Raw genomic sequence first — 18,024 nt, 5'->3', positions numbered from 1 at the left:
AATGCCCAGTCCTTGCTTCCGCAGGGTTCCTTTCTTCACTCTGCTTTCCACTCCGTTGAGGGAAAAATATTTACACAGTAGGAGACAAATTGGCTGAAAAGCTCTGAACTGTCTTTAACTTATTTTAAAGCAAAATAAACCAAAAAAAAAAAAAAAACCCGCACCACTCCTAATCAACCATTGAAATAAGGAAAAAGGCACTATGAAGAAACTCCATCCCCAGGAACGTCGGAGGGGGACAAAGTGGTGGAAAGGCGCGGGTTTGGAGCCTGACTTTCCCAGGAAGCCACAGGAAGGGGCAGCGTGCTCTCCTTCCCCACTCTCATCCCAACTCTGACGGGATGCCCGGCCGAGCTGGAAGCAGAAGCCCGGCAGCAGAGACCCAGCCCACGCCCACTCCCTGTGCGTGTACAGGAAGAGCAGACACTGCTTGTCTTTCAGACAGCCTCACTGCAACAGACATTTGCATAGAGAAAATACCAGCCCGCTTTGTTTCTGTTCTTTTATTATTGGCATCAGCTGGGACTATATGTGGCCTTGAAAGTCATGCACTGAAGGACAGGAGAAAAAGGATGAGAAAAAGGACAAAGGAGGGGAAACCAGAGCAGCGGTGAGAATCTGTAATAAAAACTCTTCTTAATTCAATAGGTTAAGTTTTGGCATTTTGAAATCCAACACCCCTTCCCACCCCCCAAAGTTCCAACCAAAGTGAGAGGTCACAAGTGTGACCCAGCCAGGTGTTCTGAGCTCCCTCACAGGCTGTAAGAGGCAGCTTGTGGGTGTAATTCTTTTGTATGTTCTCAATTTTTCATTTTCTTTAAATAATCTCTCTTGCTTGTTAGACATTCCGGTTCACAGGGGTGACATAATTGCGGGGAAACATGCCGGTCTGCCCGTGGCAAGCCCCCTTCCACCAATTGGGGTCTGAGTTATCCATGACATGGATGAAGTCTCCTCGGCGGAAGCCCAGCTCACCATCCTCTTGAGGGTCAAAGTCAAAGAGGGCCTGGACATACGTTGGCTGCTGCAAAAGAAGAGCAGGGAAAACACACTCGGCATTCCTGACCCTGCCAGTCGCCTCATAGACTGGGCTGCTTACACAGGGGAGTAAGCACGTGTGAATCCCACAAGTCATCAAGTGGCCGCCCCTCACAACTCACATCCTAGGTTGATACTGAATGGGGTTAGCAGTGTGGTCTTTCACCAAGGGTGGCCCTGGCCCATGCTATCAGGAATACCTGGGTGAGGAATGTCAGTTTGGCTCAGAGATTTGAAAGTGTCTGTGCTCTTATCACTTGTAAGCTTTAAGGGTTTATAGGGACAAAAGATCAAGAAGTTCAAAAAATTAAGGTGGTACTAACCATACAGCTGGGCCACGAGGAACAAAGAATGCAGATGCCCCTCTCACAGCCTGCTCCAGGGTCACAAAATGAGTGTGCTAAGGGCTGTTTCCTTGGAGGGACAGGTAGTAAACTAGCAACAGTCACTGAGAGGCAAAATCCTCTCATTTCCAACTCAGACCTTCATCAACAACACCTACAATAATAATGCAGTGACCCTACCAAGGGCATCTGCCTGCTGGAGCCCTTCCCACTTGCTGGAAGTAATCCCAAACTGTCTAGCATGAGGCTCCAGCTTACCTGTGGCACCTGCTCTATATCCCGCAGGAATATCTGCTGGTTCCTGGACACGGATGTTGACCTGTGGTAGTCTACCAGCTCATTCAGAGAACTGAACTTCACCACCCAGAGGAAATACTTTCCAGCTCCGTCACGCAGCACCTTGAAGTGCTGCACATCATTTCCAAACCTAGGGAGACACACAGAATATGTGTGAGCCCGCCCCAAAGCTTAGCCCTGGCTAGTCAGGGACTGTCTGCTCATACGGGAGGACAGCAAAAACCACTGTTCTGGCACCGTTCCTCACAGGCGCAGGGCGCAGCAGCTGCACAATAGCCTGCACTCCTGGCTGGAGAGAGCTGGGTCAACCCCCGGTTGTCTCTCAGACCCTGCAGGACTGATGGTCACCAGTAACATAGTCAGTCCTCATTTGAAGATGTTCGTAAAACTAAAGAGAATGTTCAGTGTCCTAATAACAGAGCCTCTTGTACAAGGACTGCAACTTCACTCCCTTCTGAGAGCGAGAAAACAGAAACAAAAATCAATGAGACATTTCAACACTAGAAAACATGTAAGGAATAATGTGAATTATGACTACAAGTGACTGAAACCCCGCCAGTAGTCCTCCTGTAACTAAGAATAGTTGTCTTCCTGCTGGTTGTCTCTCAGGCTGGCCATGAACTCACTATTATCTAGCTGGTCTTGACTTGTGGAGATTCTCCTACCTTAGCAAGTGCTGGGGTTATACATGGACGAATATTTAAAAAAAAAATTATCTTCTATTCAAGAACTTTCATTTTGCTTTCCCTTTTCCAGAGGAAACAGAGTCAAGAAAAAAATGGCACTGCAGGGCTGGGGTGGCAGAGGTAGGAGAATCACTGAGAGCTTGAGGACAGCCTAACACGACTGACTTTACATAGCAAATTCAAGTCAGCCTGGGCTAGAGCAAGACCCTATCTCAAAAATCCTAAAAGCAGGGCATGGTGGTGCATGCCTTTAATCCCAGCACTCGGGAGGCAGAGAGGTAGGAGGATTGCCGTGAGTTCATAGTGAATTCCAGGTCAATCTGGGGCTACAGCAAGACTCTACCTCAAAAAACAAAACAAAACAAAAAACCCCACAAAAAACAAAAACAAAAAAAACCCTAGCAAACAAAAAACCTTTACTAATGGGCATCATTCTCCATTTTGCACTGGCTAGTAAAAATACCAAGTGTAAGGCCTACAGTGTCTGCCATGGTGATCTCTGGACAGAATGGAGGCTCAGAGAGAACTGTGCCTCTGCCTGCTCATAGCCAAACACTCCAAAGGTACCCTGGGTGAACATCTGTTCCATCAACAGTTTATCGTCTCCTTCAGTCTTTTTTTTTTTTTTTTTTTTTTTTTGGTTTTTCGAGGTAGGGTCTCACACTAGTCCAGGCTGACCTGGAATTCACTCTGCCATCTCAGGGTGGCCTTGAACTCACAGCAATCCTCCTACCTCTGCCTCCCGAGTGCTGGGATTAAAGGTGTGCGCTACCACGCCCGGCTCAGTCTTGTTTTTTAAAGGCAGGGTCTCACTCTAGCTAGGCTGACCTGGAACTCACTACGTAGTCCAGGATGGCCTTGAACTCATGGTAATCATGTTACCTTAGTCTCCTGAGTGCTGGGACTAAAGGCATGTGCCACCACACCTGGCCAAATGCTGGCTACAGATATTTCAGCAGGTGGCAGCAATGAGCTCCAAACCAGTGAGAATACATGCAAACAGTGCAGTTGTTTCTCCCTTTCCCTTGTGGGGTTCTTCCTGAGACCCAACCTTGGGGTCAAACTGCTGGGATTACAGAAACATGCACTAACTTCCAGCTTTTATGTGGGGTCTGAGGATGGAACTTGGTTCTCAGGCTTGAGTGCAAAGTGACTGAGCTATTTCCTAGCCCTTCTCTTATTTTTTAAACCCCAGTTTTTATTATGTATTTGCATGTATGTATGGACATGCCAGCTCTATTGGCACTGCAAATGAATGCCCATCTGGCTTTATAAGTAAGTACCTTTAAACACTGAGCCAACCCCTACTTGGTTATCCTACCCCACACCGACACCCCCCACCCCCCACAGGATCTCACTCTAGATCAGGCTGACTTGGAACAAACTCTGTAGGCCCTGGGTGACCTTGAACTCACATTAGTCTTCCCACCTCTGCTTCCTGAGAGCTGGGATTAGAGGCATGTGCCACCATGTACTGCTCCTACTTTTTTTGTTTGTTTTCTGTTTTTTCAAGGCAGGTTCTTGCTCTAGACCAGGTTGACCTGTAATTCACTATGTAGTCTCAGGGTGGCCTTGAACTCACGGCGATCCTCCTACCTCTGCTTGGGATTAAAGGCGTGCGCCACCACACCAGGCTCCTACTACTTTGTTTTTTGAGAGAGATTCACTCTGTACCCTAGGCTGGTCCCTAACTCATGGAAATCCTTCTGCTTCGACCTCTCAAATGCTGGGATTACAACTGTGTGCTGTTATGCTCAGTTTGTAGACTTTCTCTAAAAAAATAATTCTTGAGACAGGGTCTATCTAATATGTATTCAGACTGGCCTCAAACTCATAGTGATCCTGCTGTATCAGCCTCTCCAGTGTTGGGATTACAGGTGTCAGGTTCCCTAATTTTGCTTCATGTATAAATATGCAATGATCTTAAAATTCATGGAGAGGGTTTCTTATGATAATCTATTGGCTAGAAAATGAGAGTAAAAATTATGGAAATATTTGAATTCAAAATCCTTATTTCACATGATATGCATGAGCTTATGGTTCTGATCTCTATTCCCCACGCTTCCCAAGTTGACAACCTCTAGCTTCCACATTCCTATGTGTCAGCTCCCTCCTCAAATAAGTTTACTTCTGGGGAAAGCAAAACACCAAATCCCTCAGGGTTACTTTTTCTTCTGTTTGAGAGGCCTACGAAAGGTTACCTGGTCAAGGCAGGCAAAGGAAGCTGGAACAGTAGTGCCTGTTAATTTGTCTGTCATTGGTGGAACTAGGGAAAACTGGCCAGTAAGTGCTGAAAAACTATTGCTCAGCTCCTGCAGACTTGTTCCACTGGGGAACCAAAACTACGATTTTAGTGTAAACTTCTGAGTAACAAGCCAGTTGGCATCTGCTTCCTTATAAAGACACCTGCCGGGAGGCTTTACAATTCAGCCTGGGGAGTAGGGTTTCCAGGGGCAACCAAAGCAGGAAATACTTACTTGACAGAGAGGGAGAAATCCCCAGGAGCACTCTCACTCTCTCGAATTAGAAAGGCCCCATCATGCCGCTGTTTGCTAAGCATTTCTTCTGCCTTAGCTCTGGGGATTTTGCCAAAAAACCACCTAAGGAAGGAAGGCAAGCCGGTCAACATCTGCTTCCCCACAAAGAAATGGGATGTCCAGCCTTAAATGTAAGTAATAGAGCCCTCCTTGCCAGAGGGAGAGGCAGGCTCTTCACTCACTGTGCCCATTTTGTCTCCAGACCACCCAAAGACACAGCTGACCCACTCCACTTTCTAGAATGAGACTCAATGTGCTATCAAAGTCCACTTTATTATCACCTAGTCCTATCACTAACAATATACCATATAAACCCAGGAAGCAGGCTGTTCGTGCAGCCATCTGACAGTGTTTTGTCGTGGCAGGAAAAGGGGTACAGAGGCAGGAACCTGACAGGCTCAGGAGGTACACAGCTAGAGACTCTTCTCCCAGGGCTAATTCACTTTGGCTAGAAGGAAAAGTTTCTGAATTTGTGGAAAACTGTGGGACAAAGTGGCCATCAGGAGGAAAGAAGAACACTTCAAAAACAGCTCAAGGTCATGGCTGCTACTAATTAGGATGGAGGAACTACAAAGACAAAGTCACCTTCAGCATTTACTGTGTACAAAGCAAAGCCAGGGCTGGGATAGAGCTCAGTGGGAGGTGCTTGGTTAGCAAGCTCCAGGCCCTACACCCAATCCTAGCACCACACAATAACTACTTTACATAGTAACCAGCAATTTTTTTTTTTTTTTTTTTATGGTAAAGTCTTGCTGTAGCCCAAGCTGATCAGGAATTCACTATGTAGCCTCAGGCTGGCCTTGAATTTATGGTGATCTGCCTCCAGGGTGCTGAGATTAAATCATGTGAGTAAAAGGAAAGATTAAAGTCCTCATAATGTGCCATCTAAATGTGGTACTCATTCTTGGGAGTCACTGAGATGCAGGAATTTCTGCTTCTGCCCTTTCCCTCACTACACTGCGTCTCTACCCAGCAGCATTCATTAAGGCAAACAAATCCTGTTCTGAAGACTTCTTAAGGAAATTGTAAACAAATAGCAAACTGTTGGCGTTAAAATACAACACATAATATACATTAGGCATATTTTCCTTGGACTAGTGATAAGAAAAGATGAAAATGCTTGTTAACAATGTCAAAAATTCAGTGTCCAGGCAATTCCTAACAAGGCTTCTGTAGCTTTAAACTCTACAGAATTTATGCAAATGCTTAAAGAATTAAAGCTCTGCAACTAACACCCAAGCAGGTTAAACTACATATACAGAAAGTAGCCGGGCGTGGTGGCGCACGCCTTTAATCCCAGCACACGGGAGGCAGAGGTAGGAGGATCACTGAGAGTTCGAGGCCACCCTGAGACTACATAGTGAATTCCAGGTCAGCCTGAGCCAGAGTGAGACCCTACCTCAAAAAACAAAACAAAACAAAAACAAAAACAAAAAAAAAAGAAAGTAAATGGACAAACTTCCTGAGACAGTCCAGTAATATTAAACACTAGGTAACTGCTGGTGCTGGAAAATCTACACAAACTGATCTGAAATACTTCATATGACTTTGTAGTGTTTAATAAAATTCAGCTCATAGTTTTAAGGGCACAAGACAACATTTAACAAAAACAATCACATCAGCCGGGCGTGGTGACACGTGCCTTTAATCCCCAGCACTTGGAAGGCAGAGGTAGAAGGATCGCCATGAGTACAAGGCCAGCCTGAAACTACATAGTGAATTCCAGGTCAGTCTGGACTAGAATGAAACCCTACACCTTGAAAAACAACAAAATAACAATAACAACAATAATAATAAAATAATCACATCAATTGACCTAGAAATCAAATTCAAATAGGTATGAGTAAAATCTCCAAAATCATTCGTTTAAAGTGAACATTAACCATTTACTCAAAGTTACACAAGAAGCTGAAGGATTAGTTTCCTGCGACATAAAGCCATCTCAAATAGTTTCAGGCCTCAGCTGAGCAGGAGAGAAGGGAACAGGGTAAGCAGCTCCACTGGGTAGCGAGATGTGGAACAGATTCAGCAGCGCCCTCCCAAAGCCTGCAGCCATCACACCCCCCCCCCCCCCCCCGTGTGGGTTGCATTAGTAGCAGCATGCTGAGGGCCAATTTTAATGCCATTTGCCTTACTATTAATGTCAAAGACTCCTTCTTGGGCTGTTTTCATAAATTTCTTTTGCTGTGTTAATAAATGCTTCTTCTGTATTGGAAGCAGTCTGGGCAAAACTTTCTGTGAAGGTAAGTCCATGTTCTCATGAAAAAGCTTCACGCCTCCTTTTTTCACTTCTCTAGATTCTAAAGCACTGTTATTCCAATAAGCAAAATGACCCTGTTGGAATTGGAATGCTGGTGGGCATCCTCTACCCAGGCTGTCTGCTGGTTGAATGTGTAATACTGTAATATCATACACTATTAAAGTCCCACCTGCACCTCTGTAACATGACCCTGTGATAGCGCAAAAGGACTCCTGCCCTGCTGGATCCCATATCTGGAGTTGTTTTTTTTTTCTGTTTCCCACAGATAATTATCATTCGAGCATCAAACTCTACATCAACAGTGAGGTCATGCACTGCCTGAAACCTCTTGTCTGCACACTAGCAATAAGCAGGATTTATCAACACCAGTGTTGCCGATGAGGTGCTTGAAAAGATGGGTGTATACCTTGGCCATAGCGACTCTGTGCCAGGGCTCATGGCTCCTACTCCCTCCTGCTGTTGCTGCTGCTCCTCCTTGCCCCTCACCCTAGAGCTACTCCACGGCTCAATGCCAAGCCCTGCTCACCACCACTGTCATCCATCACTCATTCAGGGGCCAGGACAGCCACATGGAGCCAAGGGGGACAACAGCCCACTCAGATGTTCTGGCTGCCTGGTGATCTCTCTCTGTATGAAAATGAGCCAGCTTCTTCTGCCAATGATGGTGCTCCTCTGGAATTTGTACGCCTGAAATGAACCCTTCCCTCCCATAAGCTCTGGTTGGATGTCTGTCCCAGCAACATGAAGCTGACTGCAACAGGAGGCTTGAGAGAATGGGGTGCAACACACCCTCTGCTTCTTCATAAACGTTCAAGGGTAAGCCCTGCACTAGGCCACACAAGGAAATCATCCCCTACTAACAAGAGTAAAATCATTTCAAAAGATGTTAAGGAAAGTTTCCCAGTATGTAGAGCTGGGCCTTTTCTGGTCTCTGTTACTTCTGAGGGCACACTGGATTTGTGTGCTACATGTGTCTGCCTGGCCACAGCCCAAAGAGGACCAGAACAACCTTCCCCACACTTTCACATTGCACAAGTGGGGGGAAGTTCTCAACAGCCACCCTCTCTCCTAGTAGACCCCAAATTCTTGTCACCTGACAGGTACTTTCACTTTTTAAAAAGTATAAAGTAATGAATATTAAAGAGGCCTGGAGGGCTGGAGAGATGGCTTAGCGGTTAAGCGCTTGCCTGTGAAGCCTAAGGACCCCGGTTGGAGGCTCGGTTCCCCAGGTCCCACGTTAGCCAGATGCACAAGGGGGCGCACGCGTCTGGAGTTCGTTTGCAGAGGCTGGAAGCCCTGGTGTGCCCATTCTCTCCCTCCCTCTATCTGTCTTTCTCTGTGTCTGTCGCTCTTAAATAAATAAATAAATAAATAAATAAATAAATAAATAAATAAATAAATAAAATTTAAAAAAATAAATTAAAATAATAAAAGGAAGACTTTTGCTCACCCTCCTCACCTCAAGGCAGCAACCACTGTCAACTGTGTGTGTATGCTTCCAGATCTCTTTCCTTATGGGTACAAATTTATAAATTTGCATGAGCTGTAGTGTTTTCTTGCCTCTAGCTTAAAAATCAACTAAACTTTATTTTCAATTAAAACACTTGCAGGGCTGGAGAGATGGCTTAGCAGTTAAGGTACTTGCCTGTGAAACCCAAGTACCCAGGTTCAATTCCCCAATACCTACATAAAGCCAGAATCATATGGTGGCGCATGCATCTAGAGTTCGTTTGCAGTGGCTAGAGGCCCTGGCACACCCATTCTCTCTCTCATAAATAAATAAGAAAGGAGAGAGGGAGAGAGGGAGGGCAGGAGGGAGGAGAAAGGTAGGAAGGAAGGCAGGCACTTGCAAACTGGGCAGGTTACCTGTGGTGGTTTGATTCAGGTGTTCCCCATAAACTTAGGTGTTCTGAATGCTAGGATCCCAGCTGATGGAGATTTGGGAATTAATGCCTTCTGGAGGTAGTGTATTGTTGGGGATGGGCTTATGGGTGTTATAGCCAGTTTTCCCCTTGACAGTGTTTGGCACACTTTCCTGTTGTTATTGTCCACCTGATGTTGGCCAGAGGTGACGTCTACCCTCTGCTCATGTCATTGTTTTTTCCCCTGCCATCATGAGTTTCCTTGAGTCTGTAGGCCAAAATAAGCCCTTTTCCCCCCAAAAGCTGCTCTTGGTCAGGTGATTTCTGCCAGCAATACGAACGTGACTGCAACAGTACCTCACATCTGTAATCCTAGCACTCAGGAGGATAAAGTGTGAGGATCACAATGAGTTCAAAGCCAGGTCAAACTGAGTTAGAGCCAAGACCCTACTTCAAAAAATAAAACAGGCCAGATGTGCTGACACACACCTTTAATCCCAGCACTCGGGAGGCAGGAGGAGGAGGATCACTGAGTTCGAGGTCACCCTGAGACTACATAGTGGGTTCCAGATCAGCTTGAGCTAGAGTGAGACTCTACCTCAAAAAACCAAAATAAAATGAAATAAAATAAAAAATGAATAAATAAAACAGGGTTGGAGAGATGGCTCAGTGATTAAGGCACTTGCCTTCAAAGCCTAACAACTTGGGTTTTATTCCCTAGTACCCACATTAAAACTGGATGCACAAAGTAGTGCATGCATCTGGAGTTCATCGGCAGAGGTTAGTGGCCCTGGTGTGCCCATTCTCTCTCTCTCTCTGCTTGCAAATAAATATTTCTATAAACAAAATAAGACAGACAATGCAGGGCATGGTGGCACACGCCTTTTATCCCAGCACTAAGGAGGCCAGCCTGGGATTACAGAGTTCATTCCAAATCAGCTAGGGCAAGAATGAGACCTATCTTGAAAAAAACAAAAAAGATAAAAGAAATGAGAAGAAAAGGGAAGGGGGAAGAGAACCAAGGAACTGGGGAAGGGGGTGGGTGGGATTAGTGTAGAGAGCATTTCTCATGTGTCATTCAGTACACACTCTCTCTCAGAGCTGTCCCACACAGGAGGGATATTATTCTATGAGAAAAAGCTACTACTCAGTTAAAACACATAGGTGGTGCACGCCTTTAATCGCAGCACTTGGGAGGCAGGGGTAGGAAAATCACTGAGAGTTCAAGCCCAACCTGCAACTACATAGGGAATTCCAGATTAGCCTCAGAGAGAGCGCTGCAGTTGAGGCGCTTGCCTGCAAAGCCTAAGACTCGAGTTCAATTCCCCCATACCCATGCATCTGGACTTTGTTCGCAGTGGCAGAAGGCCCTGTTGTGCACATTTCTCTCTTCCCCCTCCCTCCCTTTCTCATTTGCAAATAATTTTTTTTAAAAAAGCCCATCTGGCTTGTGCCTTACCTCAATGCTAGAGGGCCTGCCTGGCTGCTGCTGCCTTTTTTTTTTTTTTTTAATTATGAGAGGTTTTTATTTTATTTTATTTTTTTTAAATTATGAGGGGGGAGAGAGAAAGGGAGAGATGGACACCCTGGGGCTTTTGCTAATGCAAACTCCAGACACATGCACAGCCTTGTGCATCTGGCTTACATGAACACTGGGGAATCCAATCTGGGTACTTAGGCTTTGCAGGCAAGATGCATTAACCACCAAGCCATCTCTCTAGCCCCAGATAGGCTTCTTTTAATGGCAATATTTATGAGTAATTACATGCCTGTAGCCAAATGGGTCTGTACTACGGTAGAAATAGAAAGCAAGCAAGGCATGGGGAGGAAAGAATTCTTTTCCAGTGTAATTATGTACAGCATGCCGTAGGCTCCTGTCCACATGCACTTACTATGAAGAGTACTCATTGATCCAGGCCTAACATAACTCAGCTGCAGCCCAAAGGCTGCACCCCCCCCCCAAACCTGAACATCACTGAATCTACATTTTTTTTAAATTTTTATTTATTTGACAGTGTCAGAGAGAAAGAGGCAAATATATATATAGAGAGAGAATGGGCATGCCAGGGCCTCCAGCCACTGCAAATGAACTACAGATGCATGCGCCTCCATGTGCACCTGGCTAACATGGGTCCTGGGGAATCAAGCCTCGAACTGGGGTCCTTAGGCTTCACAGGCAAGTGCTTAGCTGCTAAGCCATCTCTCTAGCCCTGAATCTACATTCTTGTGCCTTTGTCCCTTTGAAGGCTCTGAGGCCAGGCTTCAAAGAAGTGGTACAAGGGGAAGGCCTTAGTCTCTGAAGCATAATCGGTACATGTACAGCCAGCCATAGCTAAACTGAAAATCATTCTGTAACTTCAGGCTACCCTCAAACTTCTGGAAATCCTTCTACCTCAGCCTCCCAAGTGCTTGGGACAAAATGCATATGCCACCACACCTGGCTGCTTAAGAGTGGATGGACACTGTTTCTCAGCCTGTCTTCAATAACCCAGCACAGCAGTGTCAACACTTCCAAGGTTATGTATGTGTACTACTGAGGGCTAAGCTTCATTCACAGAGGGAAATGTTCTACCACTGAGTTACTCCCCCAGCACTTTTTATCTTGACAAACACCATTATCTTGCTAAACTGCCCAGGCTTGAACTGGAAATCTTCCTGCCTCTGCCTTCAGTGTTGGGATTACAAGCATGTACAACTACCCTGTCCTCACCAAAAAGTCCTTTATGTAAGGGGGAACAGTGAGGAAATGACAGTCAAGGACAGCAACTACCCTCTTCTAAGGAAATGGCCTTTCCAGTCTTTCCTCAGTAGTTCAATTCAAAATGTCTACTACCTTGGGGGAGATAGGAGGGAAGAGGAGGAGAATTAAGATAAAGCTGTTATACCATATGGAAACCCCAATTTTTTTTGGAGGGGGGTCAAGGCAGGGCCTCAATCTAGCATAGGCTGACTTAGATTTCACCATGTAGTCTTAGGCTGGCCTGAACTCACAGAGATCCTATCTCCGCCTCTCTAGTGTTGGGATTAAAGGCATGTACCACCACACCTGGAAAAACCTACTGCTTTGTTACAGAATATATATATATATATATATATATATATATATATATATATATATATATATATATATGTATATGTATATATGCTAATGTTTAAACAATGAAGGCCATTGCCAAGAGTCTTGATTGCTTGCCAGAACTAGATGGTAACTCCTCCTTACTGAAACACCACTCGCATGGGAAATAAGCTAGAGCTGAGCCGGAAGCCTCTCTCCGTGGACTAGCTGTCAGGATGCTATGTGCACAATGAAATTGCTGTGCAACCTGTTGGGGGAGAAAAATTATCAATTTTTTTTTTTCCCCCCGAGGTAGGGTCTCACTCTAGCCCAGGCTGACCTGGAATTCACTATGGAGTCTCAGGGTGTCCTCTAACTCATGGTGATTTTCCTACTTCTGCCTCCCGAGTGCTGGGATTAAAGGCGTGTGCCACCACACCCAGCAAACTATCAATAGTTTTAACCAGCAATGGACCCTGCAAGCAACGTGGCTGGCCAGCCAGGCAAAATGTGCCAATTGGAACAATGTTGGCATCTCTATCATGGGGAAACCAACTGCTGAATGAATTTGATGTCCATTCCATGGGAGGAAATTCCTACCTGGTACTGGAAAACATATTTAAAAGCCTATGGCTGGGTAGATCATAAGCCCTGGGGGGGAAGCTACTGATGTTACTTGGCTAAGTGTACATAGTATAAATTGCCACTGGGCAGGGTGGCATTAATCTCAGTACACAGGCAGTGGTAGGAGAATTACTGAGAGTTTGAGGCCAGCCTAAAACTACATAGTGAATTACAGGTCAGCCTGGACTACAGTGAGATCCTTCCTTGAAAACAAAAAACTTAAGCCAGGTATGGTGGTGCATGCCTTTAATCCCAGCACTTGGGAGGCAGAGGTAGGAAGATGGCTGTGAGTCTGAGGCCATCCCGAGGCTACATAGTAAATTCCATGTCACTCTGGGCTAGAGTGATACCCTACTTTGAAAAACCAAAAATAAATAAATACATAAATAAGTATAACTTTAGCTGAGACATGCCTTTAATCCCAGGACTCAGAAGGCAGAAGCAAGAAGATTGCCGTGAATGGAAGGTTATCCTGGGACTATAGTGAGGTCAGCCTGGGCTAGAGTGAGACCCTACCTCAAAACACACACACACACACACACACACACACACACACACACCAAACAACATTTTTTTAAAGGGATGTAGCTTAGTGATAGTCACTTGCCTAGGATTCATGAAGTCCTCAATTCCCAGTAGGGAGGTGGAGTGCAGCAAAGATAAGTGTAATCCCAACACTGGAGACTGAGGCAGAAAGATCAGATTCAAGGCCAATCTGTACTACCTAGCAAAGCTTTCTCAAATTGGACAGGAGGATTGTGGACCATGCAAAAAGAGAACAGGCTGGGTGTGGTGGTACACACCTTTAATTTCAGCACTTGGGAGGCAGAAGTAGGAGGATCACTGTGAGTTCCAGGTCAGCCTGGACTTTACTTCCAACTATCAAAAGCGAGGACAGGTTTAGCCCAGCAGTCAATAGTTTTCTGGTTGTTAAACTAGACCCAGTAGAAACAATCCAGTTTAGATTCTTTTCATAGTTTATAGAGAATTCAGTAGAATATCATACTGTAACTTTTTGGTGGAGTATTGGTTTTTGAGTTTTGAGATGGGGGAGGGGGATTCTCATGTGGCCCATGCTGGCCTGAGGCTTTGTTATAATGGGGGATGAAGTACCCAGATTATCTGGCTTACATGGATGGGTCCCAGGGACGCTGTGTGATGTGATCCAAGGGTTCTTTCCAGCCCCAGCAGTCAGTGCTCAAAGCTTCTCCAGTATACTAAACCTAAACTTCTGTCCACGACAAGTCTGTACAACTGCCTGAAGCAGAATCTGAGACTAAAAGGCTATTAAGAGGGCCAGAAAAGCTGGCCTTGGTGGCGCACACCTTCAATCCCAGCGCTCAGGAGGCAGAGGCAGGAGGATTGTCATGAGTTTGAGGCCACCCTGAGCTAGAGTTAAGACCCTACCTACCTTGTAAAGAAAGAGAGAGAGAAAGCAGACTGGAGAGATGGCTCAGCAGTTAAGGCCTTTGCCTACAAAGCCAAGGGACCCAGTTGGAATTCCTCAGTACCCACGTAAAACCAGATGCACAAAGTGGCACATGTATCTGGAGTTCGTCTGCAGTGGCTAGAAGCCCTAGTGTGCCCATTCATTCATTCTTTTCTCTCTCTCTGCATGCAAATAAAGAGTATTAAAAGGCTGTGCTTACCACACAGCACAGGAAATCTAAGTAACTGAACAGCTTCTTCACAGTCTGGTATGCTGCCACTTGAGCCTCTAATAACTTGTGGGGGGGGGGAATGGCTGCATATTGGCTCCCAGTGTTGCTACGGGGACCTCAGGAGAGGGGCATCATCAACCATGGCCCAGGAAATCTAATGCACAGGTCACTGGACACTTAATGGTTTTGGTTTCTATCATCAAGAATTTTAGTCCAAGGGGCTAGGGAGATGGCCCAGTTGGTGAAGTGCTTGCTTTGCAAGCAGGAGGACACGAGTTCAATGTCCAGTAAGTACCTTAAAATGCTACAGGCGCTGGTGTGCATTTGTAATCTCAGCAGTGGGGAGGCAGAAACCTGAAGGATCCCTGGGGCTTGCTAGCCAACTAGCTTAGCCCAATTAGTGAGCTCTAGGCAAATGATAAAGACCCTGACTCAAAGGAGGTGGACGTGTTCCTGAAGATGGCACCTGAGGCTGCCTTCTGGCCTCCATATTCATGCACACACCTCACCCACCCACACACAAGCCTGAGGGAGGTTGGGGATATGGCTTAGCAGATAAAGGTGCTTGCTGGCACGGGTTCAATTCCCCAGTACCCAAATATAAAGCTAGGTGCACAAAGTAGTACATGCATATGGAGTTCATTTGCAGTGTGCAAGGTGCCCTGCCATGCCCATTCTCTCTCATCCAAGTAAATGATTTTTTAAAAAGCATAAGACCTGGACTGAAGAGATAGATGGCTTAGCAGTTAAGGCGTTTGCCTGCAAAGCCAAAGGACCTCCGTTTGACTCCCCAGGACCCACGTAAACCAGGTGCACAAGGTGGCGCATGCGCCTGGAGTTCGTTTGCATTGGCTGAAGGCCCTGGCACTTATTCTCTATCCATCTTTCTCTCCCTCTCTGTCACAGCATCTCTCTGTAGAACAAACAGCATGAATCTGTCTCAGTAGTCTCACTTGTAATTCTCCTGCTTCTTTCTCCCAAGTGCTAAGATTATAAGTTTGTGTCACCAAGCCCAGCTGTGGTCTCCATCTTAAAACAAGTACTTGGTAGCCCAGCATGGTGGTATATGCCTCTACTCCCAGTAGACAGAAGGCTGAAGTAAGAGGGCATACAGGAGCTGGAGCTATGGCTTAGTAGTGAAAGTGCTTTTCTTAAAACCCTAAGAATCCAGGCTCGATTCTCTAATATCCATGTAAGCCAGATGCTCAAGGTGGCATATGCATCTGGAATTTGTTTGCAGTGGCTGGAGGCCTTGGTGTGCCCATTCTCCCCCTCTCCTTCCCTCTCAATGATATATATAATTTGAGAGGTGGGGGAGCGGGACAGAGCTGAAGAGATGACTTAGTGGTCAAGGTGCTTGCCTGCAAAGCCAAAAGGCATAGGTTTAATTTCTCACTTCCCAAGTAAAGTGGGATGCACAAGGTGGCTCATAGATTTGGAGCTCATTTTCAGTGGCTGAAGGCCCTGGCATGTCCATTCTCTCCACACGCTCCCCCTGCCCCGGCCTGCCTCTCTCTCATAAATTAAATATTTAAAATATAAATACATAAATAAATACACACACACATATGGACAGGTATGGTGGCGCACGCCTTTAATCCTAGCACTTGGGAGATAGAGGTAGGAGGATCATCATGAGTTCGAGGCCATCCTGAGACTACATAGTGAATTTCTAGCCTGGTCTAGAGTGAGACCCTACCTCGAAAAACAAAAGAACAAGCAAGTAAACAAACTACACACGCGCGCGCGCACACACACACACACACACACACACATATTTAGAGGGAGCAAGAGAATGAATATACAGTAAGACACAGTATCAATAAAACAAAAACAAATAAAAAAAAAAAAACAAGGGCTGGAGAGATGGCTTAGAGGTTAAGTGCTTGCCTGTGAAGCCTAAGGACCCCAGTTCGAGGCTCATTCCCCAGGTCCCACGTTAGCCAGATGCACACGGGGGCGCACGCGTCTGGAGTTCGTTTGCAGAGGCTGGAAGCCCTGGTGCGCCCATTCTCTCTCTCTCCCTCTATCTGTCGCTCTCAAATAAATAAAAAATTAAAAAAAAAAAAAAAGCTAGGTGTGGTCATGCATGTCTTTAATCACAGCACCTGGGAGGCTAAGATAGGAGGGTCTCTGTGAGTTTGAGGCTAGCCTAGGGATACAAAGTAGGTTCCAGGTCAGCCTTGGCTAGAGTGAAACCTTCCCTCAAAATAAGCCCCCAAAAGCCCAGAATATAGGGACAAGCAGGTGGGTTCTCTATTTGGGAAAGCAGTGGAATTCAACTTACGGATGTGGTTTCATTTCTATATAATTCTTGGGAATGAAGCCATCCTTCCCATTGAGCTCTGCCTTGTACCAGTTCTGATCACATTCTTCGTTCAAAACCTGAAAAATAATGAGACAAGGTAAAAAACTAAATAAAAGTCAACCACGTATTTTTCCCCTTTAAAAGTACACACAAGGGCCGGGCGTGGTGGCGCACGCCTTTAATCCCAGAACTCGGGAGGCAGAGGTAGGAGGATCGCCGTGAGTTCGAGGCCACCCTGAGATTACAGAGTTAATTCCAGGTCAGCCTGAGCCAGAGTGAGACCCTGCCTTGAAAAACCAAAAAAAAAAAAAAAGTACACACAAGGGATGGAAGGATGGCTTAGCAATTAAGACACCTGCCTGCAAAGCCAAAGGACCCAGGTTCAATTCCCCAGGACCCACATGAGCCAGATAGATGTACCAGGTGGTGCATGTGTCTGGAGTTCATTTGCAGTGGTTGAAGGCCCTGGCACACCCACTGTCTCTCTTTCTCGCTGCCTCATTCTCTGTCAAATAAATAAACAAAAATAAAATATTTTTCTAAAAAAGCTTATCCAAGCCAGGTTATGTGGCACATGCCTTTAATGCCACCACCTCTTGGGAAGCTGAGGTAGGAGGATCATTGTGAATTCAAGGCCACTTTAAGATTACTACATAGAGTAGCCAGGCGTGGTGGCGCACGCCTTTAATCTCAGCACTTGGGAGGCAGAGGTAGGAGGATTGCTGTGAGTTCAAGGCTGCCCTGAGATTCCATAGTGAATTCCAGGTCAGCCTGGGTTAGAGTGAGACCCTATCTCGAAAAACCAAAAGATTACTACGTAGAGAATACAAGGTCAGCTTGAGCTAGAGTGAGACCCTACCTTGGAAAACACACACACACACACACACACACACACACACACACACACACACACACACGACAACTGTGCTGTCTAGGTTATAAAGGTCTTATCTGCAATATAAAATGTCTTGAACTTTATAAATAACCAACATGATGTTGAACTCTGAAAATTAGAAAAAGAAATTGTCACTGGAAATCAAAGGTCATGCTTCTAAACACCTAGAATTAAATCAGTAGGAAAGCATAATGACGGGGAAAAGTAATAAATTGGCTTTTTTTTTCCTCTCAGTTTTTTTGAGGTAGGACTTCACTGTAGCCCAGGCTGACCTGAAATGCACGATGTAGTCTCAGGGTGGCCTTGAACTTATAGTGATCCTCCTACCTCTGTCTCTTCCGTGCTTGGATTAAAGGTGTGCACCACCACACCTGGCTTTTTTGTTTTTTTGAAGTAGGGTCTTTCTCTAGCCCAGGCTGACCTGGAATTCACTATATTGTCTCAAGGTAGCCTCAAA

At 45.7% G+C, this 18,024-nt stretch overlaps 1 protein-coding gene and 1 pseudogene across 1 annotated transcript in view; both read right to left on the bottom strand.

Annotated features, from left to right (window-relative positions):
* Positions 1 to 488: 488 nt before the first annotated feature.
* Grb2 (growth factor receptor bound protein 2) overlaps positions 489 to 18,024 on the bottom strand; it is a 79,485-nt gene continuing 61,949 nt past the window's right edge. Inside the window, exons 3-6 of the mRNA XM_045158143.1 lie at positions 16,652 to 16,749; positions 4,843 to 4,965; positions 1,641 to 1,809; positions 489 to 1,024 (exon numbers count right to left, since the gene is read on the bottom strand). Coding sequence (XP_045014078.1) covers positions 839 to 1,024; positions 1,641 to 1,809; positions 4,843 to 4,965; positions 16,652 to 16,749 — 576 coding nt within the window. The 3' untranslated portion in view covers positions 489 to 838. The remainder of the gene's footprint in view (positions 1,025 to 1,640; positions 1,810 to 4,842; positions 4,966 to 16,651; positions 16,750 to 18,024) is intronic.
* LOC123463388 lies at positions 6,958 to 7,577 on the bottom strand (annotated as a pseudogene).

This window comes from Jaculus jaculus, chromosome 9, assembly GCF_020740685.1.
Source record: "Jaculus jaculus isolate mJacJac1 chromosome 9, mJacJac1.mat.Y.cur, whole genome shotgun sequence".
In the NCBI taxonomy this organism is placed as follows: Eukaryota; Metazoa; Chordata; class Mammalia; order Rodentia; family Dipodidae; genus Jaculus; species Jaculus jaculus.
The sequence above is the reverse complement of the archived record's forward strand: the minus strand, read 5'-3'. Positions and strand labels throughout refer to the sequence as shown.